The sequence below is a fragment of the Hemitrygon akajei genome, chromosome 19, assembly GCF_048418815.1.
Source record: "Hemitrygon akajei chromosome 19, sHemAka1.3, whole genome shotgun sequence".
In the NCBI taxonomy this organism is placed as follows: Eukaryota; Metazoa; Chordata; class Chondrichthyes; order Myliobatiformes; family Dasyatidae; genus Hemitrygon; species Hemitrygon akajei.
Window position 1 is genome coordinate 58,629,628 of NC_133142.1, and position 22,108 is coordinate 58,651,735.

The 22,108-nt window shown below is 40.2% G+C and overlaps 1 protein-coding gene across 1 annotated transcript in view; it reads right to left on the bottom strand.

Annotated features, from left to right (window-relative positions):
* Positions 1-22,108, bottom strand: part of rnf123 (ring finger protein 123) — a 435,502-nt gene that overhangs the window by 208,517 nt on the left and 204,877 nt on the right. Inside the window, exons 28-31 of the mRNA XM_073072589.1 lie at positions 17,030-17,104; positions 12,934-13,021; positions 10,887-10,974; positions 12-96 (exon numbers count right to left, since the gene is read on the bottom strand). Coding sequence (XP_072928690.1) covers positions 12-96; positions 10,887-10,974; positions 12,934-13,021; positions 17,030-17,104 — 336 coding nt within the window. The remainder of the gene's footprint in view (positions 1-11; positions 97-10,886; positions 10,975-12,933; positions 13,022-17,029; positions 17,105-22,108) is intronic.

The following is a 22,108-nucleotide window of genomic DNA, read 5'->3' on the forward strand; positions in this document are numbered from 1 at the left end:
CTTATACTCACTCTGCAGGCTTGGCATGTTGGCATCTTCTGGTTTGCTTTTCAACAAGTGAGGGAGCCGTGTGTATCTGTATCCAAACCCACATCCCTAGAAATGAACAGATAATTACATCAAACCAAAGCCCCTAAGCATTTGTTTCACATCATTAGTCATGAACACCACATCGCTTCCAGCTTCAGTTATTACTCCACAACCATCAAGCTCCTGAACAAGCGAGGATAACTTCACTCACCACAACTCTGAACTGATTTCACAATCTACAGACTCACTTCCAAGAACTCTGCAATTCTGATTCTTAGTATTATTTATTTACTTTATTATTTGTATGATTTGTCTTCTTTTGCACATTGGATGGCTGGCACTCTTTGTTATCTAGTTTTTGTTCAATTCTATTGTATTTCTTCATTTTCCTGTAAATGTCTGCAACAAAACAAATCTGGTGTATGGTGACATTTATATACTTTGATAATAAATCTACTTTTAGCTTTCTTACTCAGGTATTTAAACTGATGACTACAATAAGGCTCCAAATTCACAGCAATCGTCTGTAGGGGTGAATGAGATTTTGCAGTTAGCCACTGCTTCATTAAACATGACAACTAATCTGCTTCTTTGCAGGCTGGCTCAATGTTTCGATCCCTCCAGACGATCAAAGTCATCTCAGTTCATGGCCAGTTAACCTCTAAATACTCTGTTTTGCATGGGAATAGTCCATGCTTCCTTGATTCAGAAACTGACATGTTGCTCAAACAAACAAAATGTCAGTCTTGTTAACATCAACCTACCTTCGTGTTGGCTACAAATTATATTGCAAAGAAAGTCAAAGAAAAATTACTAAATATTAAAGAAGGTTGACAACAGCTGGGCAAACACAAGGAATTCTGCAGATGACAGCAACACACAAAATGCTTGAGAAACTCAGCAGGTCAGGCAGCATCTGTGGAGGAGAACTAACAGTTGATATTTTAAGCCAAGACCCTTTATCGGGACACAGGTTACGTGCTCCAGAGTGGGAATACTGATGTGAATTCTATCACTCACCTACGTTAGCAGTATGGGATATGATATCACCTGACAGGATCTGAATGAGGCATGCACTCATGCCTTATCCTGCTTGAGAGATTAGCCTGGTAGAAAATGATTACATTATAAAATACCTTTAGCCACCTAAGTGCCAGTACTAATAATCAAATAAATGACACAAATATGTAAGCAAATTTATTATTAGACCTAAAAACCCTAAATCTAAATGTAAGATCGCCCCTTTTAAAATGTGAATAGGTCAGCTAGGAACTCATACTTTAAAAAGGCAATGGCAACTCTAAAAAACCAAAAACGAGAGTGGGAATGAATGACAGGACAATAAACAGACCAGACAACTCACCACCTATCCATCTTCTCCAGCTCACTGCCATCACCTCGAGTGTGCATCAACTTACAAACAATTAACTTCAATTTTAAAATTACTTCAAAATCAACAAAACAGGACAATTTAGTTACATTAAAATTCAAGAAATGGAAACTGCTTGAAATTATTAACAAGAATTCAAAGTACAGTAGTAACAATTTTGTTAAACAATGCAGTAGAATTTGTTTATAACTATCAGGGACAGATGTGTGCAGAAGTAGTTTTTAAATTTCAAAAGCATATTCCAATTAAATGAGCATGTGGTAAATTAATCAGTAATCAAACAATATTCCAAATTATAAAACACACATTTTAACATTCCTGTATCAACTAGAACTTAACAACTGGGAAGAGGAAGGAACTATTTGGCTCCTTGAGCCTGCTTCAATCCTTAAAAAGCACGTATCACTGTACAATTTACATTTCAGTTAATTCTTTCTGCAACCATCTATTGATCTCCAATTTGAATGCCATCAGTGCTTTACCTTTGGAGACACTCAGCTCTCACTTGTGGCCCCAAGTACCTGCTTACATATGACAGCACCCTGTTTCACCACTTCCGACACTTAGGATAAAGCAGGTGAGGGTAGCTGACGGGTCTCGTACCCTAGTGAAATACAGACAGGCCTGTCCTAACACGTGAAGTCAGCTCTGGCAGACTGGACAGATAAGTGAGATTTTACAGCTAAGAAGGCAGTTCTGCAACAAAGGGTATGGTATGGCACAGAAGAAGCCATGGTTATCCACTGCAACCAAGGAAGATTTCAGTTTGTGACTGCTTATACCACTGGACCTGGAGTTCCGAGGTGGAGAGAGTGAAACTGTATTAGTGCAATAGCTTTTTTACTTAAAAACTCTCCCATACAGGTTTCACTGTCATTATCAGGTACAACAGACAACCAAGACACTGCTGTGTTCTTTTGATTGACTGCAAATAAACAAATTTGGTTCAGCCACCTAGTGCAAATAATGGACTGTCTTCAAGCAACATTTTCAACATTGCATCCTCCAAATCTTCATTTTCATTGTAACCTTCAAGAAGATTGCTGATACCTTCAAATTCTTCGTAGTTATTAATTTGTTGAAACAAACATAGAAAACCCACAGCACAATACAAGCCCTTCGGCCCACAAAGTTGTGCAGAACATGTCCTTACCTTAGAAATTACAAGGCTTACCCATAGCCCTCTATTTTTCTAAGCTCCATGTACCTATCCAAAAGTCTCTTAAAAGACCTATCATATCTGCCTCCACCACCGTTGCCGGCAGCCCATTCCACACACTCACCACTCTCTGAGTAAAAAACTTACCCCTGACATCTCCTCTGTACCTACTCCCCAGCACCTTAAACCTGTGTCCTCTTGTAGCAACCATTTCAGCCCTGGGAAAAAGCCTCTGACTATCCACACGATCAAAGACTCTCATCATCTTATCTCACCTCTATCAGGTCACCTCTCATCCTCTGTCACTCCAAGGAGAAAAGGCCGAGTTCACTCAACCTATTCCCTTGAGGCACGCTCCCCAATCCAGGCAAATTCCTTGTAAATCTCCTCTACACCCTTTTTATGGCTTCCACATCCTTCCTGTAGTGAGGTGACCAGAACTGAGCACAGTACTCCAAGTGGGGTCTGACCAGGGTCTGATATAGTTGCAACATTACCTCTCGGCCCCTAAATTCAGTTCCACAATTGATGAAGGCCAATACATCGTACGCCTTCTTAACTACAGAGTCAACCTGCACAGCTGCTTTGAGTGTCCTATGGACTCGGACCCCAAGATCCCTCTGATCCTCCACACTGCCAAGAGTCTTTACCATTAATACTAAATTCTGCCATCATATTTTTCCTACCAAAATGAGCCACTTCACACTTATCTGGGTTGAACTCCATATGCCACTTCTCAGCCCAGTTTTGCATCCTATCAATGTCCCATTGTAACCTCTGACAGCCCTCCACACTATCCACAACACCTCCAACCTTTGTGTCATCAGCAAACTTACTAGCCCATCCCTCCACTTCTTCATCCAGGTCATTTATAAAAATCACGAAGAGTAAGGATCCCAGAACAGATCCCTGAGGCACTCCACTGGTGACCAGCCTCCATACAGAATATGACCCATTTACAACCACTCTTTGCCTTCTTTGGGCAAGCCAGTTCTAGATCCACAAAGCAATGTCCCCTTGGATCCCATGCCTCTTTATTATCTCAATACGCCTTGCATGGGGTACCTTATCAAATGCCTTGCTTAAATACATATACACTACATCTACTGCTCTACATCCGAAAACTTCGAACCTCCGACCAGCCCCTCCGATACAGCCTCCCGAGCGCCATCCTCTGCTGAGCGCCTTCGACCTCGTCCCGGCTGCCGAAACAAGCAAAACCGAGGTCTCAGAGGCCTTCTCCGAAGATTCCGGACCGCACAGTAGCAGCAGCAGCGAAGCGGGCATTTCAGAAGTTTCTCCAGATGTTCCTCCACGCTCTCACATCTGCCTCCATCAAATCAGGATTGCGCATGGATCCCTACTATTTTTCTCAATCTAGCCTGTAATTGTTTAGATGCTATACTGATGCTGTATTGATGAAAAGAAGTACAATTATTTGTGTTATTAGTTTAGGCAGATTGTGTTTGCCCATTATTGTGACTTAGATGAAGATTCAACCACATTTTCTGAGTAATTAATGCAGAAAACCAGGTAATTGCAAAGGGTTCACAAACTTTTTCTTGCAACTGTATAGCTCAAGTTTCCATTTTTTAATGAAACAATAAAGTTTATATTTCTGCTTTAGAAATATTATTTCTGAAGGTGAATGTGCATGAAAGTTTTGGAATAAAGGGCCGAAGGGAAGCCATTATTTTGATTTTCACCACAAGTAATCCACTATCCTCTAAGATTTTCACAGTCAAAATACTGAGAAAGAAATGGAATCTGGAGAATTTGTGCTTTTGAAGCGTAGTACACACTCTCCCTCCCTACATGCCATGGTCTTCTGCACTTATATGCTTGCAAAAGCAAAAACTGCAAATTCTAAAAATGTAAAATTAAAGCAGAAGACTGAGGAAACACTGTCAGACAGAAAATATGGAAAGAATAAAAACAGAATGATTCACATTGATGACCATTTGAAAAATTACTGTCTTGAAGTGTCCCACTTCTTCCTACACTGATTTGACAAATACCTCCAGCATTAGAGGCAAATTTCCTAAATGCACTCATGTGAGGTTGAAAGGAGCTGGAGATCACTAACTATGCAAAAGTATCCACAAGAAGACACCACAAAATAACAGGAGTAACCCTCCTACTTAACATCTTGTCAAAAGCTGTGAAGAGGTTATAATTTCACATCTCTGGACCACATCATACGAAAACCAGAGCAGTAAATACAGTTGTTAACTAAACAACCAGGATTATTTTAATGGCAATATGGTCACTTTTAGTGAGTCACTGAGTCAGTGCCCTTGTTTGCCAGATGATCAATTATGAGCTATCAATTAGTAAGTAAATTAGAAATCATCCTCTCAGATAGACAGAAACAATTCCAAACCTGAGGGGATGGGGAAGTTCTCAGATATGCTAACCAACTTTTACCTCTGTACTAACATTAATAAAATAAATTAATCTCCAAATAAAACTCATGCCATATTTATTCACTGCAAAGTACCTGACGACATCCTAAAAACACTATGTCATAACTATCCTTTAAACCACAACCAACAATTTTGGTATACATTGGATTTTGTGTATAAATTTACACCTATCTGTTCCCCTAATATAACTAATTGGCTATAAAGCACTTTGGTACATCTCAAGGATAAAAAAATGACTATGTTCATTTGTATTTACTTACATCTTTCATGCAGTGTTTAGCTAAATAAGTCTGAACTAAATAAGCACTATATATAGGACATCCAAAGATGCTCAGCTTCAATGAAAATGACATCACATCATTGAATCTCAAATCCGCAAAATAAAATAGAAAAGTTTACAATTTCAAATAAGAGGCTTAAAGGTTGTCAAAGAAAATAGTGGATTATAGATCAGAGACAAATATGGGTGGAGAAAGTGCAGGTGAAAATTAATCCAAGCAGGTGTTGCACTGTGAGAGGCCATATGTAAGGGGAGAGTACACGGATAGTGACAATACTTTAAAAACACACTGCTGTACTGAGAGATCTTGGAGTCCAAATATGTAGCTTACAGAAAGTGGTCACACCCAGCAAATAACAGAGGGATAAATAAGCCATATTTGCCTTCATTGGTTAGGGCATAAGAGTAATGAAGTCATGTTACAGCTACAGTGGCATGCAAAAGTTTGGGCACCCCTGGTCAAAATTTCTGTTACTGTGAATAGCTAAGTGAGTAGAAGATGAACTGATCTCCAAAAGTAAGAGTTAAAAATGAAACATTCTTTTCAACATTTTAAGCAAGATTAGTGTATTATTTTTGTTTCATACAATTTTAGAGTGTAAAAAGGAAAGGAGCACCATGCAAAGGTTTGGGCACCCCAAGTGATTTGAGCTCTCAGATAATTTTTACCAAGGTCTCAGATCTTAATTAGCTTGTAAAGGCTATGGCTTGTTCACAGTCATCATTAGGAAAGGCCAGGTGATGCAAATTTCAAAGCTTTATAAATACCGACTCCTCAAACCTTGTCCCAACAATCAGCAGCCATGGGCTCCTCTAAGCAGCTGCCTAGCACTCTAAAATTAAAATAAATGATGCCCACAAAGCAGGAGAAGGCTATAAGAAGATAGCAAAGCAGTTTCAAGTAGCCATTTCCTAAGTTTGTAATGTAATTAAGAAATGGCAGTTAACAGGAATGGTGGAGGTCAAGTTGAGGTCTGGAAGACCAAGAAAACTTTCCGAAAGAACTACTCGTAGGATTGCTAGAAAGGCAAATCAAAACCCCCGTTTGACTGCAAAAGACCTTCAGGAAGATTTAGCAGACTCTGGAGTGGTGGTGCACTGTTCTACAGTGCAGCGACACCTGCACAAATGTGACCTTCATGGAAGAGTCATCAGAAGAAAACCTTTCCTGCGTCCTCACTGAAAAATTCAGCGTCAGAAGTTTGCAAAGGAACATCTAAACAAGCCTGATGCATTTTGGAAACAAGTCCTGTAGACTGATGAAGTTAAAATAGAACTTTCTGGTTGCCAAGAACAGCTCTCCAACTGTTAAGCATGGGGGTGGATCAATCATGCTTTGGGCTTGTGTTGCAGCCAGTGGCATGGGGAACATTTCACTGGTAGAGGGAAGAATGAATTCAATTAAATACCAGCAAATTCTGGAAGCAAACGTCACACTGTCTATAAAAAAGCTGAAGATGAAAAGAGGATAACTTCTACAACAGGATAATAATCCTAAACACACCTCTAAATCCACAATGGACTACCTCAAGAGGCGCAAGCTGAAGGTTTTGCCATGGACCTCACAGTCCCCTGACCTAAACATCATCGAAAATCTGTGGATAGACCTCAAAAGAGCAGTGCATGCAAGATGGCCCAAGAATCTCACAGAACTAGAAGCCTTTTACAAGGAAGAATGGGCGAAAATCCCACAAAGAAGAATTGAAAGACTTAGCCGGCTACAGAAAGAGTTTACAAGCTGTGATACTTGCCAAAGGGGTGTTATTAAGGACTGACCATGCAGGTTTGGCCAAACTTTTGCTTCGGGCCCTTTTCCTTTTTTGTTATTTTGAAACTGTAAAGGATGGAAATAAAAAAGTAATCTTACTTAAAATATTAAAGAAATGTGTCATCTTTAACTTTAAGCCTTTTGGAAATCAGGTCAGCTTTTACTCGGTTAGTTATTCACAGTAACAGAAATTTTGACCGGGGTGCCCAAACTTTTGCATGCCACTGTATATAAAACTTTGGTTATGCCACACAGTATATTGTGTGCAATTCTGGTCACCTCATTACAGGAAGGATGAGGAACATTTGGAAAGGGTACAGAAGGGGTGTACTAGGATGCTGCCTGGATTAGAGGGTCAAGCACAGCAACAGATTAGATGAATTTGGGTTGTTTTCTCTGGAGCAGAGACTGAGAGGAGACTTGATATCAGTTTTAAAAAGGTATAGATAGCGTAAACAATTCAAATCCTTCTTTCCCAGGGTAGAAATGTCAAACACTAGAAAGTCATGCATTTAAGTTGAGAGGGGACAGCTTAAGGAAAATCTACAAGGCGAGTTGTTTCTTGTTTGCAACAGGTTGATAAATGCCTACAATGAGCTGCCTTGGGGAGCGGTGGAAGCACATATTATAGTGATATTTAAGAGGCTTTTACACAGAAACATGAATATGCAAAAAAATGGAGGGACATGGATTGTGTGTAGGCAGAGCAATTTAGTTTAAATCGGGATGGCGCTCTGCAGGGACATTGAGGGACGAAGGGCCTGTTCCTGTGCTGTAATGTACCACGTTCAATTCTCTACAAGATGGGATGCTCACTATTTTGCAAATATCCTCCAAAATGAATTTTTTCAAATTTCTGGTTCTCTGTTCATCCACTGTGACAGTAAATGAGGAGGCTATTCAGCTTATCAGGTTCATTCTGGCTCTTAACAGACAAACCAGCTCAGTACCATACCCACAGTTTATTCTTTCTCACACATACCCATCAACTCCCCTTTGATTCTTTTGCTTTATATCTACATTATGGTGTAAATTATAGTGGTCTTTGTATATTGGAAGGAAACTGGACCAACTGGAAGAGAAATACAGAGGTGCAGCTAGTGGAGATTCTGCCAGACTCCTGAGTTCAATACAACTTTGGTGTGCTGTCTGCATACAGTTTGCACATTCTCTCTATGAATGTATGCACTCTTCTCACATAGTGTAATGCTGTTACAGTGCCAGCAATCAAGGATCATTTTTGGCACTATCTGTAAGGAGTTTGTACATTCACTCATGACTACCGAGTTTCCTCTGGGTGATCTGGTTTCTCCCACATTCCAAAGATGCATGGGTTAGTAATATAGGTTAATTGGGCGGCGGAGGGTTGTTGGGCTGGAAAGGCCTGTTACTATGCTGCGTCGCTAAATAAACAAATAATTCCCAAAGATGTGATGCTTGGTAAGTTAATTACCCATTGTAATCATCACTAGTAAATAGGAATCTGCAAGGATTTGATAAGAATAAAATAGGTTAATATAGGGATTGTATAAATAGATGACTGACGGTCAACATGACTGCAAGTCTATTTCCATACTGCTTCTCTCTGTGAAATGTAGAATATGCAACTCCACTGATGGATAACCTGAGATTGGGACTGAAGTCAGGTCAGGTGGAATCAGAAGCACCAACTGTTGTTTTTCACCCATTACCATGTAACCAAAATAAGAATGAGACCAGTCAACACTGAATACCTCCCATGGGAGTCCCTAAGAGTCACATTCAGGCCAACGCCAGGAACAATGAATACAAACAAGAGACTGCAGATGCTGGAATCTGGAGCAACAAGCAATCTACTGGAGGAACTCATTACATCGAACAGCACCTGTAGAGGGACAGGAGATGTCAACATTTTGGGTCAAAGCCCTGCTATCAAGACTGCACTGGATGAAACTTTGTTGGGAAATTTGAATAGTTTCACATGGGTGGGTGTTCAGCTGGAATATAAAGAAACAATCATATATCCTACCATCCTGATTAAATTATACAGAAGAGTTATGCTGACTAATCATGGCAGTCAAACTCTGTCAATGTCTAATGGCAAAACTGGAGGTGATGCAACAGTAACTCATGCAAATAATCCGTTCCTCTCAAGTTCCCTACAATGACCACATGAATTCCAAGAGATGAAATTATTTCCATGTAACATGATTGAAATAAACAACGGACACAGTGAATTGCAATATCAACAATATCCAGATTATTTTGTCTGGAAACTCAACTCAGAATTTTCCAAAAGTCTTGGGAATGACATCTGCACATTCAATGTCATTGCCTGATAGAAATCAAACCCGGTTTTGAATGGATCAATACTGACTTCTTCCATCATCTTATTTAGGAGCCTCTCCTTTTGCTTACTCACTCACTGAATAAATTATGCTCTTACAGATCAGTTCTGAATTTACCTTTCTGCCTTTATTTCCAACACAGGCTATGTCCTTAACATCAAGGTGAAACAGTTTTTTATGATCCTTATCATCTGGTCTATTTAGGATTCTAACTGCAGCAAAACCAATACCATTCAAGTCTTTGCCTTTCTCGAGAGAATATGCTCCATTTACAGTTATTTCTCATACTTCAAAATCCTTCATGCCCGCCTCATTATGCATGCATTCTTCTATATTTTTTCAAAAGCTGCAACATTTATTGTACCATGATAATGGAAAATGCAGACAATACTCTGAGTAAGGCAGTACCACAATGGTGGTGCTGCAGTCCGAGAACAGAATACCTTACTCGGAGTTCAATATTGACCAGTTAATCTACCCTAACATCTGATCTTCTTTCCTTATCACTGAGTATCATTGTGACAGTTGCAAGATAATGCCAAACTCCAGATCCCTCTTGAAACAATTATGCATGACTTTGTCCACAGATGAGGCTCACCGCATTTAATGTCTGGGTACCACTGTTAGAAGTCACCACCTCCCTAGCTTTACACTGTCGATGAATTTAGCCATTGAGCAGATATGACAACAGCTCCAGATTAGACCAAAATAAGAGCAGAATTAGGCCATTTGGCCCATCAAGTCTGCTTCACCATTTCATCAAAGCTGATCCATTTTCCCTCAGTCCCAATCCCCCGCCTTCATCCTGCATCTTTCCATGCTTTGACTAATCAAGAATCTATCAATGTTTGCCTTAAATATGCTCAATAACTTGCACTCCACATCTGCCTGTGACAACGAGTTACACAGATTCACCACTCTCTGATTAAAGAAATCAGAATCAGAATCATGTTCCATGTTCTAAATGGACATCACTCTATTCTGAGACCGTGTCCTTTCCACATCCACTCTATTAAGGCCGTTCAACATACAACAGGTTTCACTGAGGTCTCCCAGTTCTTCTGAATTCCAGTGAGTACAGATACAGAGCTGTCAATCGGTCATTATATAGTAACCCTTTCATTCCCAGAGTCATTCTCCAACATCTTAGCAATCAACTCAAACATCTTCCCAACCACTGAAGTCAGACTAACTGGCCTACAATTTCCTTTCTTCTGTGTCTCTCCCTTTTTGAAGAGTGGAGTGCCATTTACAATTTTCCAGTCCTCCAGAACCATGCCAGAATCTAGTAATTGTCTGAGTTTTAATAATAACTATAAAACAACTGGGGAGCTATGAGGAAAAGGCAAGGCTTAGAAATATTTTTAATGGAACACTCTCCAACAACAATATTCCAATTTATTAAGTTGATTGTCAAATTGAAAACAGGAAAAATAAAAAAAACTTAATTGTATTGAGTTATTTTGCTTTAAAACTGTAAGTAAAATCTCTGTGCAATAAGCCTACCCGCCAGAGTCGCACAAGAATCCAGTTGGTCTGTGCCCATGGTCGCTGTTCATAGGGAGCCAAGAGATTCTTCATCATGGCTATACGTCTGTAAAAGCAAAGGCACAAGGCTCCAGAAGTAACAATATTTCTTAACAACTTGCAAAAACCGTCTTTGCCTTTGAACATGAGTGAATGTGACAATGTATTTGTAGAAATGAAAGGCTGCCGACTGCGCAATGTTTATAGAACAACAAACTCGTATTGCTAGTGTTACATCTTCATCCATCAGAAAGAAATCCCAATGGAAAATGTGGCATGTTTCTGGATCAGTGCTGCCTTCTGAACAGAAAGTAACAACAAACTAAAAAGCACAAACTGCAGCTAATAAACAAAAGAATAATATTTTAACAGATTCACCATACTTTCATGTACCAGCATAGTTATAAAACAACACATTAGAGTTTAGTATTCTTTGGGTCACTACTTCTATTCTTCAGGTTTCCAAAGTTCAGCTTGTGCTTCAGTTTGTTTTGGAATGAAACTTACCAGGTTTATTAAACAAAGGTTCACTACATGAGTGACTGTTACCTTCAAAGTTTGTAACAACTGAAGTTTCTAGCTCACACTATTAAAGTTTGCTATCTTAAGACTATGAAAGCTTACAGCAGGATCTGGACCATCTTGAAAATGGCAAGTGGAATTTAATGCAGAGAAGTGTAAGGTGTTGTACTTTGGGAGGTCCACCAGAGTACGTCTCGCATGATGAGCAATGGGGCACTGTGGAGTGCAGTAGAACAGAGGGATCTGGGAATAGAGGACCATAGTTCTTTGAAAGTGGCAGTGCAGATAGATAGGGTCATAAAGAAAGCTTTTGGTACACTGGCCTTCATAAATCAATATATTGAGTACAAGAGATGAGATGTTATATTGAAATTATACAAGATGTTGGTGAGGCCTAATTTGGAGTATTGTGTCCAGTTTTGGTCACCTACCTACAGGAAATGTGTAAATAAGATGAAAGAGTACAGAGAAAATTTAACAAGACTTGATGACCTAAGTTATAGGGAAAGGTTGAATAGGTTAGGACTTTATTTTCTAGAACTCAAAAGATTGAGGGGAGATTTGATAGAGGCAAAAAAAAATTAAGAAGGGTTTTGATATGGCAAATGCAAGCAGGCTTTATCCCCAGAAGTTGGATGACACTACAACTAGAAGCCATGGTCATCAATTAAGGGTGAAGGGGGAAATGTTTAAAGGAATATTTAATTTTCTTTTTAGGCCCAATCTCCTACCTTCTCCTCATATCCCTTCATGCCCAGTCCAATCAAGAATCTATCAAACTCTGTCTTAAATATACATAGATTTGGCCTTCATAACTGCCTGTGGCAACAAATTTCACAGATTCATCACTCTGGCTAAAGAAATACCTCTTCACCTCCATTCTAAATGGATGCCCCTCTATTTTGAAACTGTGTCTTCTTGTCTTAAGACTCTCCTACCATAGGAAAAATCTCCTACACATCAACTCTACCAAGGCCTTTCACCATTCGATAGTTTCAGTGAGATCACCCCTCATTCTTCTGAATTCTTGTGAATATAGGCCCAAAGCCATCAAACGCTCTTCATATGACAAGCCATTCAATCCTGGGATCATTTTCACAGACCTCCTTTGACCCTTATCCAGTTTCAGTACATCGTTTCTAAGATAAAGGACACAAAACTGCTTACAATACTCCAAGTGAGGCCTCATCGGTGCTTTACAAACTTTCAACACTACATCCTTGCTTTTATATTCTAGTCCTCTTGAAATGAATGCTAACATTGCATTTGCCTTTCTCATCGGACTTAACCCTAACCCTAATTTCTCTTTTACTCACACTGCAAGAGTGTGTCACCTTAGTCAAAAGCTCCCACCATATTGAAGTTAAATTGTTTTCCAGCGTCAGCAATACGAATTACAATTTCACCTGCACTAGACAACAACCAAGGCAAATCTATCCATTGGTCAGAATGTGTTCAGTGTGTGTCGATTGCAGATGCAGTAACCAATGGTGTTTGTACTTACTGATCCTCTGGGATGCGCTCAACAGCTCGCAGAGAGTGTGGATAGCAGACATAGCTGGCAAGAGCCTGCATCAGAGAATCCTTAATATCTAAACGGGGAGAGAAAGAGAATGAGAGAGGATCAAAGCTTTTTATTAACTTAATTAATGCGGTGAATAATTTCCACCAATGCATACAAAACTTACTCAGTACTGTACACTACATCCTTGGGAGGAGATGTCAATCTCATTAATCAGGGATGGATTGGCATAATTGAAGTAACTGATAGTAGAAGTTACAGATTAAGCCAAGAGGACATCATTCAATTCAACCTCCTCAGTACATGAGAACTGTTCAGTGTTTGTGGTTATCTACGCCGTCATGAAACACCAGTGGATTCCTGCTTATGGATGTATTGGTGAAAGCAGTGGAGATGGTAGCTTATTTGGTAGTCAAGGAGTTAAAACAGCCAGCCCCCAAATAGAGAAACATGCAATGTTTTAGTGTGAACCAAAGTTTCAAGGTTGCCACATGCAAGGAGTTAATGTCTTGTGAAGATCAGAAAATAAACACAAGGAGATTGATAACTTAATTAACAAAATTATCTTCAGGATTGATTAATTACTGGATGAACTAATCTGGCATGAGATAATGAACATACCCCAAAGTAACATTGTCTTCGCTCCACTAAGCTGCAGCTATAAATTGGGAAGACAGCTCACTTTATTAAAACCCAAGGACTAAAACGACTAATTAATTGGGAAGTGGACATCTGGTTGTAGTAAAATATAAAACAAAGTTTTTCTTCTAATGCATCCCTATTGGCATGAAGGGCCTAAATGACAGAAGAGCTGGCTGCTACTATAGTAACAATAAATAGCTAGAGGCCTAGGTACCCAGTCAAGATGGCTCCAGCAAACAAGGCTACCACGGGTGACATCTTCCAGACAGTAAACTGTTTCTTTTCTTTCTTTTACATCTTTTTCTTTTAAATGTGTTTCTGGTAATGTTGGAGCCTATGATCTACAGTTTTGATGGTAAGTTTTCAGGCCGACTGAATCAACTGGCATTTTGCTGTCTCCGAGAGATTCCAGGAGACAAGCGACCTTGGGGTCAAGACAATCGACTCCATTTCTTGCCGAACTCACGATTAAAGTGTTGAAGAAGACTGAAACATTTAAGGTGAGTGCAAAAGGCAAATGAATGTTCAATTCTGTCTACCAGCCTCACTCGCTGCTGCCAGAGAAATATGTCTGTGTGTGGTGGTCTCTCTCTCACCCGCGATGCTGTCGGAGGATGGTTTTGAAGTTCAGGGTCTACGGTTTGCAGATTGGACTGTAGTTTGATTTTGTGTTTTTATATTCTGTATTTTTGCTCATCCTTTCTTGTTGCCATTTGCATGATTTGTTTTTTTACGTGTGGGGGAGGTCAATGTTCTTGCTACCATTTTCGCAATTTGTTTTTTGCACATGGTTTGGTTAATGTTCTTATAACCATATAACAATTACAGCATGAAAACAGGCCATCTCGGCCCTTCTAGTCCATGCCAAACGCTTACTCTTACCTAGTCCCTGACCTGCACTCAGCCCATAACCCTCCATTCCTTTCCTGTCCACATACCTATCCAATTTTTTTTTAAATGACAATATCGAACCTGCCTCTACCACTTCTACCGGAAGCTCATTCCACACAGCTACCACTCTCTGAGTAAAGTTCCCCCTCGTGTTACCCCTAAAGTTTTTCCCCTTAACTCTCAACTTATGTCCTCTTGTTTGAATCTCCCCTACTCGCAATGGAAAAAGCCTATCCACGTCAACTCTATCTATCCCCCTCATAATTTTAAATACCTCTATCAAGTCCTCCCTTAACCTTCTACGCTCCAAAGAATAAAGACCTAACTTGTTCAACCTTTCTCTGTAACTTAGGTGCTGAAACCCAGGTAACATTCTGGTAAATCTCCTCTGTACTCTCTCTATTTTGTTTGCATCTTTCCTATAACTCAGTGACCAGAACTATACACGACACTCCAAATTTTGCCTTGTACAATTTTAACATTACATCCCAACTCCTATATTCAATGCTCTGATTTATAAAGGCCAGCAAAAGCTTTCTTCACCACCCTATCCACATGAAGTTCCAAAATTCTTGTTGCCTTTTGCACGAATTTGTTGTTTTTTGGTGGGGGACCAAGTTGATGTTTTTCTTTGAATGGACTCCATGGTATTCTTTGTTTCATGGTTGTGGAGAAGACAAACCTCAGGGTTTTATACTGAATACATGTATGTATGGCATCCATTAGTCTTGTGAGACCATGAATCTGTGCCTGGAAAGTCTTCTCCAGGGTGCAGGCCTGGGCAAAACCGCATACATACTTTGATAATAAATGTACTTTGAAGCAATTAGAACTGGTCAAGATACTGATGTGGGGAATGGGACCTTTATATGAACTTCCAGGAGCAATTGATTCCATGTTCTATACCTGACTTGGTTAGTACCAATAACTAGAGTGATACACAACTGGTGAAATCAGTAATGGGGTGGTACTGTGACAACTAACGTCCATCTGCAAAGGGACGATGGTGGACAAAAATGGCAAGAGTACCATCCAATTCACGAGGAACAGGAAGAGTAAGTGGGAGATGAGTCCTGGAAACCTAGAACAGTATGAGAATCTAAAACCAACACTCAGAAAGGTGAAGTGCTGAATATGGGATTCAGAGAAAGCTGGAAGTGATTGCCTTGCATCTTTATTTGTGAAGCAATTAAGAACGAATAATACAAAAAATACTTTTACTAGATGTTAGTGAATTCAGCACAACACAAGGTAATACCAGCAGCCTCAAAACAATGAACACCAAAACCACACTACACTACAAAACTTGTTCCACTGTGTACCCAGCTCAATCTTCTGCTGCTCATTTAGCTCCAAACACTGCAGCATAACTTGGAGCCTTGTGGCTGCTTCAACAAAAGTAGTCTGATGGACTCTGGAATGGCCTGGATAGAGAGGAATCTCTGTGTCCCCACCAGTCTGATGGACTCTGGAATGGCCTGGATAGAGAGGAGTCTCTGTGTCCCCACCAGTCTGATGGACTCTGGAATGGCCTGGATAGAGAGGAGTCTCTGTGTCCCCACCAGTCTGATGGACTCTGGAATGGCCTGGATAGAGAGGAGTCTCTGTGTCCCCACCAGTCTGATGGACTCTGGAATGGCCTGGATAGAGAGGAGTCTCTGTGTCCCCACCAGTCTGATGGACTGAAAAAGCTAACCATATGTTTGGGGAATGTTTAACATTCACAAATATTCAGTAACAATTGGATCATCTTACAAAACAAACTTCGTTTTAAATCAGAAATATTATGTATCCTTAAAATTACAGATACAATAATCAAATTAAATCATTAAAACAAACATAAATAAATAATAATGGAATGAACATAATGTTGTGTCAATCTTATAATCTACTCCGAGATCAATCTAACCCTTCCCTCCTACATAGCCCTCCATTTGACTAATATCCACATGCCCATCTAAGAATTTCTTAAAAGTCTAATATATCTGCCTGTACAACCACCCAAAGTATTGGTGAGTTCAAACTACCTGCACACAGACCTGGGACCTTCAACAATTTGTTCATCTCAACTGAATCAAAAGCTACACCCAATAGCAAACCTGTAGCTCCAAAATTTCCTAACTGTTGCTGAGTTGGAGCAACAGACATTGACCTTTAACTTCCAAGTCAAAACCCATAAAAGTCTACCTCATTACCTTAAAAAGATCATTTTTGCTTTAGAAGGTAAAGGGTGTACGGGCTGGGAAATGAAACACTATTCAATACAAGTAACTACTCGCATTTGAGCTGAGCAGAGCCACTCATTGTTCTCCTCCAAAGAAATGCCTTAGCAACATCCTCAGATGACCACAAGTTCCTCATCCCTCAGCCTGCAACCAGAGTAAAGCATTTCTAAATCTGCATCAAACATGTCATGTAGACAGAACATACTAGAAGACTAGGCAATTGGCTTGTACAACTTGATCACCTTCATTCCAGCAGCCATAGTGAACTTCACCCAAAAGACTGACCTGAATCAAGTAAGAGCTGACCCACAATGCCTCACCTGTTCCAATGATTCGAGAGTCAGCAAAGTGCTTGGCGAGGATTGCAGCTAATCGGCTCAGTGTCTCCTGATACCCTGTGGAGAAAGAAATTACTTTAGGCCTGTTGCATCTGAACAAAACCAGATTCTTCTAGCCAGACACATCACAAATATCAGCGAGAAATGTACAACTAACTAAAGACTCAACTCAAAACATTTGTTCTGTGCTGGTTTCTTATTTTGAAAATGCATTCCCCCCTCCTCCCCGGTATAGTTTTGGACATGCCAACTTGTGTCCTTGTTTACTTTTCATCTGAACAGTGTCGCCAGCCCTGTTCCCAGGTACTGGGCCAACCAATACAAAATATCAATGCCTCCAGAATGCTGGCGTGCCATCTCAATTGGGTAATTCCTCACTACAGCCTCACAGTGATATACTAGAAACTGGTGATACTATTCCTTCAATCTTGTATTGCTGAAACAGTAAAAATAAACAGGAAAGATATTTTCTCTCCTAATCTGACTGCTGATGCTGAGAAAACTCCCTCTGTTTGAAGACAGCCTTCTATCAGATCTCTGGCAACACTAGTTAAGGGCATCTCACATTAATAAGTATCACTGAAATAAGAGAGCTCCATTGGATTATTGTTTTTTTACAATATTTCTGTCAGGTTTGGTGTATGATCCTCTCACTATACAAAAACTACAGCTCACTTGACTGCAATCTACCATCACCACAGGACTTGTATGTGTCCAGGACAAAGAAGCAAGCAAAAAAAAACCCACTGTGAGCACCACCCACCCTGAAAAACTACATTTTCCAGAAGTTCCCTTCTGAAAAGCACTACAAAACTATTAAAACAAAAACTTAATGCAATCTTAAAGTTTTCTTCCACCAGGCAGCTAATCAACCATTCTAGTTAGCTCCATCCCAAACCTCTCTATTTTCCCCATCACTGCACTGCAAACACTTCAACCCAACTTCTATAACACTGTTTACATTGTAAATACATGCTGGTATTTATTACTTATGCACATTTTATTGCATATCTGAACTTTAAATTAAATTTATTTTTTATATAATTCTTTATTCTATATAATTGTTGAGGGTAGTTTTTTTGTTCTGTTTTATACCCCCAGGGTTAACTTTTTCTGTGGATTGGCACTTTAAAACGCCGAGAGAATGAGACTGGCTTTTGGACATTGTTGGATTTCTACTGACTACAAAATTGTTTGGTTACTATGCTGAGAGAGGTGGAGTTATTTGATGGACAATGAATGTTTACATTTTTTCTGCAGCTTGTTACAAGGACACAGAGACACACACAGTCTGAGTCGAGATGGATTTGGTCAATGAAAGACACCAGTGAGTGGGGTCGCTGGTTTAAACCTTCAGTAGCCCAAAGGGGTGAGTTCAGATCGATCCAGAGTATTGACAAATAACTCTCAGAAGTGCTGCAACTGGAAGAAGTTTGAAGAGAGGAGAGGAAGGCTTGAAACAGAGGAAACCTAGTGACAAAGAGATCACTGTTTGGACTCTCTCCAAGTAGCCCGTAAGTGTGAGTTTGGTTCCATTCAAATACGAAATGTCACATAGTTAATCCACAAGAATGGGTTCTCTGGTGAGGGGGAAACCTTTGTGAATACCACCTGTGTGTTTACCCTTTGTGTGAGTGTGGTATTTCACTGAAGAAGATACCCCTCTGGCAAATCACTGTTGGAGTTACTTCGCGTGTCGTGGAACTGGATCAGTGGCTGTCACAGTGTGTGTAAGGGTGACCCGATAGGAACCACTGGTGTGTTTAGCCCTTGCCTGGGTTGGTAGTTTTACCACTTGAAGACGGTAGCCTTAGTGGAGTCACATTTGGCTAACTTGAAGAATTCGGCAAACGGGAAAATCGACGACACCTGTTTATTTGGATTATAAACTTCTCTCTCTCACCTCAGTTTTGTGGATTGAACTGAACTTTCTTACATACCATCGTAAGATTGTAACTCTTGCCACCTGAGCTTGAATGATCTTGGGAACTTTATTTTTTACACCTATATATGCCGCTAACTCTTGGTTTGCTTGGTTTAAGTTTCTATATTTGGTAGTTACTAATAAAAGAGTGTTTTATTAACAGCAACACAGACTCCAGGTGTGTTCCATGGCTGCTGATACTTTTATAGGGTTGTGTGTACGTGACAGTTGCATGTTACGTTCTCACCAACTCACCACAGCAATTCCTAATATATGTAAGTGTACAGAATATGGCAAATAAAATAGACCCCTGATCCTTTCTGGAGAAAGACTGAAGCATCAGCTCAGCATTTGCCCCATCACAACCTCCTTTGGACACAGGGCATTACTAACTTTAACCTTCCGGCTCATTCTGGCAGCCTAACCAGTGGCAGGAGCATGCCACAGCGACAAGGTTTCTCACAGGTCAGTGATGCTTGTTTAAAAGCCGTTGATGAGGTGGCCATTGTTGGTTGTAGGCCAGCGGTTAGAGTAGGAGAGCTAGGCATTGGATCAAAGGAGGCTTCAGCTCGAAAAACACATTGGCTCTGGGTACGTTTCTGTTAAGGTTCCCTTTTGGCTTTCTCTTGCTGCACTTAGTGTAGTAAATGCCTGTTGTATGTTCTTCATGCCAGATGTTGGAGTCCTCGGAGACCCAGAGTCTCCCAGCAAACTGATCTGTGTCAAGTGCAAACAGCTGCAGCTGGATGACCTTTGGCTTGTATGGGAGAGTGAGGAGATAATCAATCAGAGTTACAGGGAAGTAGTCACCCCGAAGTGGCAGGAGGCAAGTAGCTGGGCGACTGCCATGAGAAATGGAAATTTGAATAAGCAGTTAGCGCAAGCACCCCTGTGGTCATTCCCTTCCAATAATAAGTATACCATTTTGGATACTGTTAAGGGGGATAACCTCTCAAGAGAATAGGACGGATGGTAAAAAAGCAGAGATACCATGCAATCAGACTATCAGCAAAGGCAGGCAGATGATAGAACATAATTGCAGCCAGCAGGGTGTGTATCAGTGCAACATGGATGCAGAATCAAAACGGTAGCAAATACAATACTCAGTGTTATATCTCAATGCACAGAGATATAAGAAATAAGGTGGATGATTTTGTTGCACTATTACAGATTGGCAGGTATGATGTTGTGGCCATCAGTAAATCATGGCTGAAGGATGGTTGTAGTTAGGAGCTGAATGTCCAAGGTTACACATTATATCAGAGGGATAGGAAGGTAGGCAGAAGGGCTGGCGTGGTTCTGTTGGTAAAGAATGGCATCAAATCAGTAGAAAGATGTGACATAGGATCAGAAGATTTGAATCCTTGTGGGTTGAGTTAAAAAACTGCAAGGGTAAAAGGACCCTGATGGCAGTTACATACAGGCCTCTCAACAGTAGCTAGATGTGAACCACAGATTCCAACAGGAAATAGAAAAGGCATGTCAAAAGGGCAATGTTATGTTGGTCATGGGAAATTTCAACATGCAGATTGATTGGAAAAATCAGGTTCGAAATGGATCTCAAGAAAGTGAATTTGTTGAATACCTATGTGATGGCTTTTTGAAGCAGTTCATCATTGAGTCTACTCAGGGATGAGCTATACTGGATTGGGTGTTATGTAATAAGCCGGAGGTGATTAAGGAACTTAAGGTAAAAGAACAGGCAGTGATCACAATATGATTGAGTTCAACTTGAAATTTGATAGGCAGAGAGTAAAGTCTGATGTAGCAGCATTTCAGTGGAGTAAAGGAAATTACAGTGGTATGAGAGAGGAGTTGGCCAAAGTAAATCAACAGGGATGACAGCAGAGAGCAACGATGTGAGCTTCTGGGAAAAGTGAGGAAGATGCAGGACAGATGTATTCCAAAAACAAAGAAATACTCCAACGACAAAATAGTATAACTGTGGCTGACAAGGGAAGTCAAACCTAATGTAAAAGCAAAAGAGAGGGTATATAAAAAAAAGGCAATATAGAGGTTTGGGAAGCTTTTAAAAACCTACAGAAAGAATCTAAAAGAATCAATAGGAGGGAAAAGCTGATATATGAAAGTAAGCTAGCAAACAATATCAAAGTGGATAGTAAAAGCTTTTTCAAGTATGTAAAAAAAGAGAGGAAAGATTGAAGAGGATATAGGATCACTGGAAAATGAGACCAGAGAAATAATAACAGGGGACAAGGAGATGGCAGATGAACTGAATGAGCATTTTGCATCAGTCTTTACTATGGAAGACATTAGCAGTGTGCCAGATATTGAAGGGTATGAGGGAAGAGAAGTGAGTTCAATTAGATAGATAGATAGATAGATAGATAGATAGATAGATAGATACTTTATTCATCCCCATGGGGAAATTCAACTTTTTTCCAATGTCCCATACACTTGTTGTAGCAAAACTAATTACATACAATACTTAACTCAGTAAAAATATGATATGCATCTAAATCACTATCTCAAAAAGCATTAATAATAGCTTTTAAAAAGTTCTTAAGTCCTGGCGGTTGAATTGTAAAGCCTAATGGCATTGGGGAGTATTGACCTCTTCATCCTGTCTGAGGAGCATTGCATCGATAGTAACCTGTCGCTGAAACTGCTTCTCTGTCTCTGGATGGTGCTATGTAGAGGATGTTCAGAGTTTTCCATAATTGACCGTAGCCTACTCAGCGCCCTTCACTCAGCTACCGATGTTAAACTCTCCAGTACTTTGCCCACGACAGAGCCCGCCTTCCTTACCAGCTTATTAAGACGTGAGGCGTCCCTCTTCTTAATGCTTCCTCCCCAACACGCCACCACAAAGAAGAGGGCGCTCTCCACAACTGACCTATAGAACATCTTCAGCATCTCACTACAGACATTGAATGACGCCAACCTTCTAAGGAAGTACAGTCAACTCTGTGCCTTCCTGCACAAGGCATCTGTGTTGGCAGTCCAGTCTAGCTTCTCGTCTAACTGTACTCCCAGATACTTGTAATTATTATTACAAGGGAGAAGATGCTCAAAAAGCTGAAAGACCTAAGGGTACGTAAGTCACCCAGACCAGATTAACTACACCCCAGGGTTCTGAAAGAAGTAGCTGTAGAGATTGTGGAGGCATTAGTAAT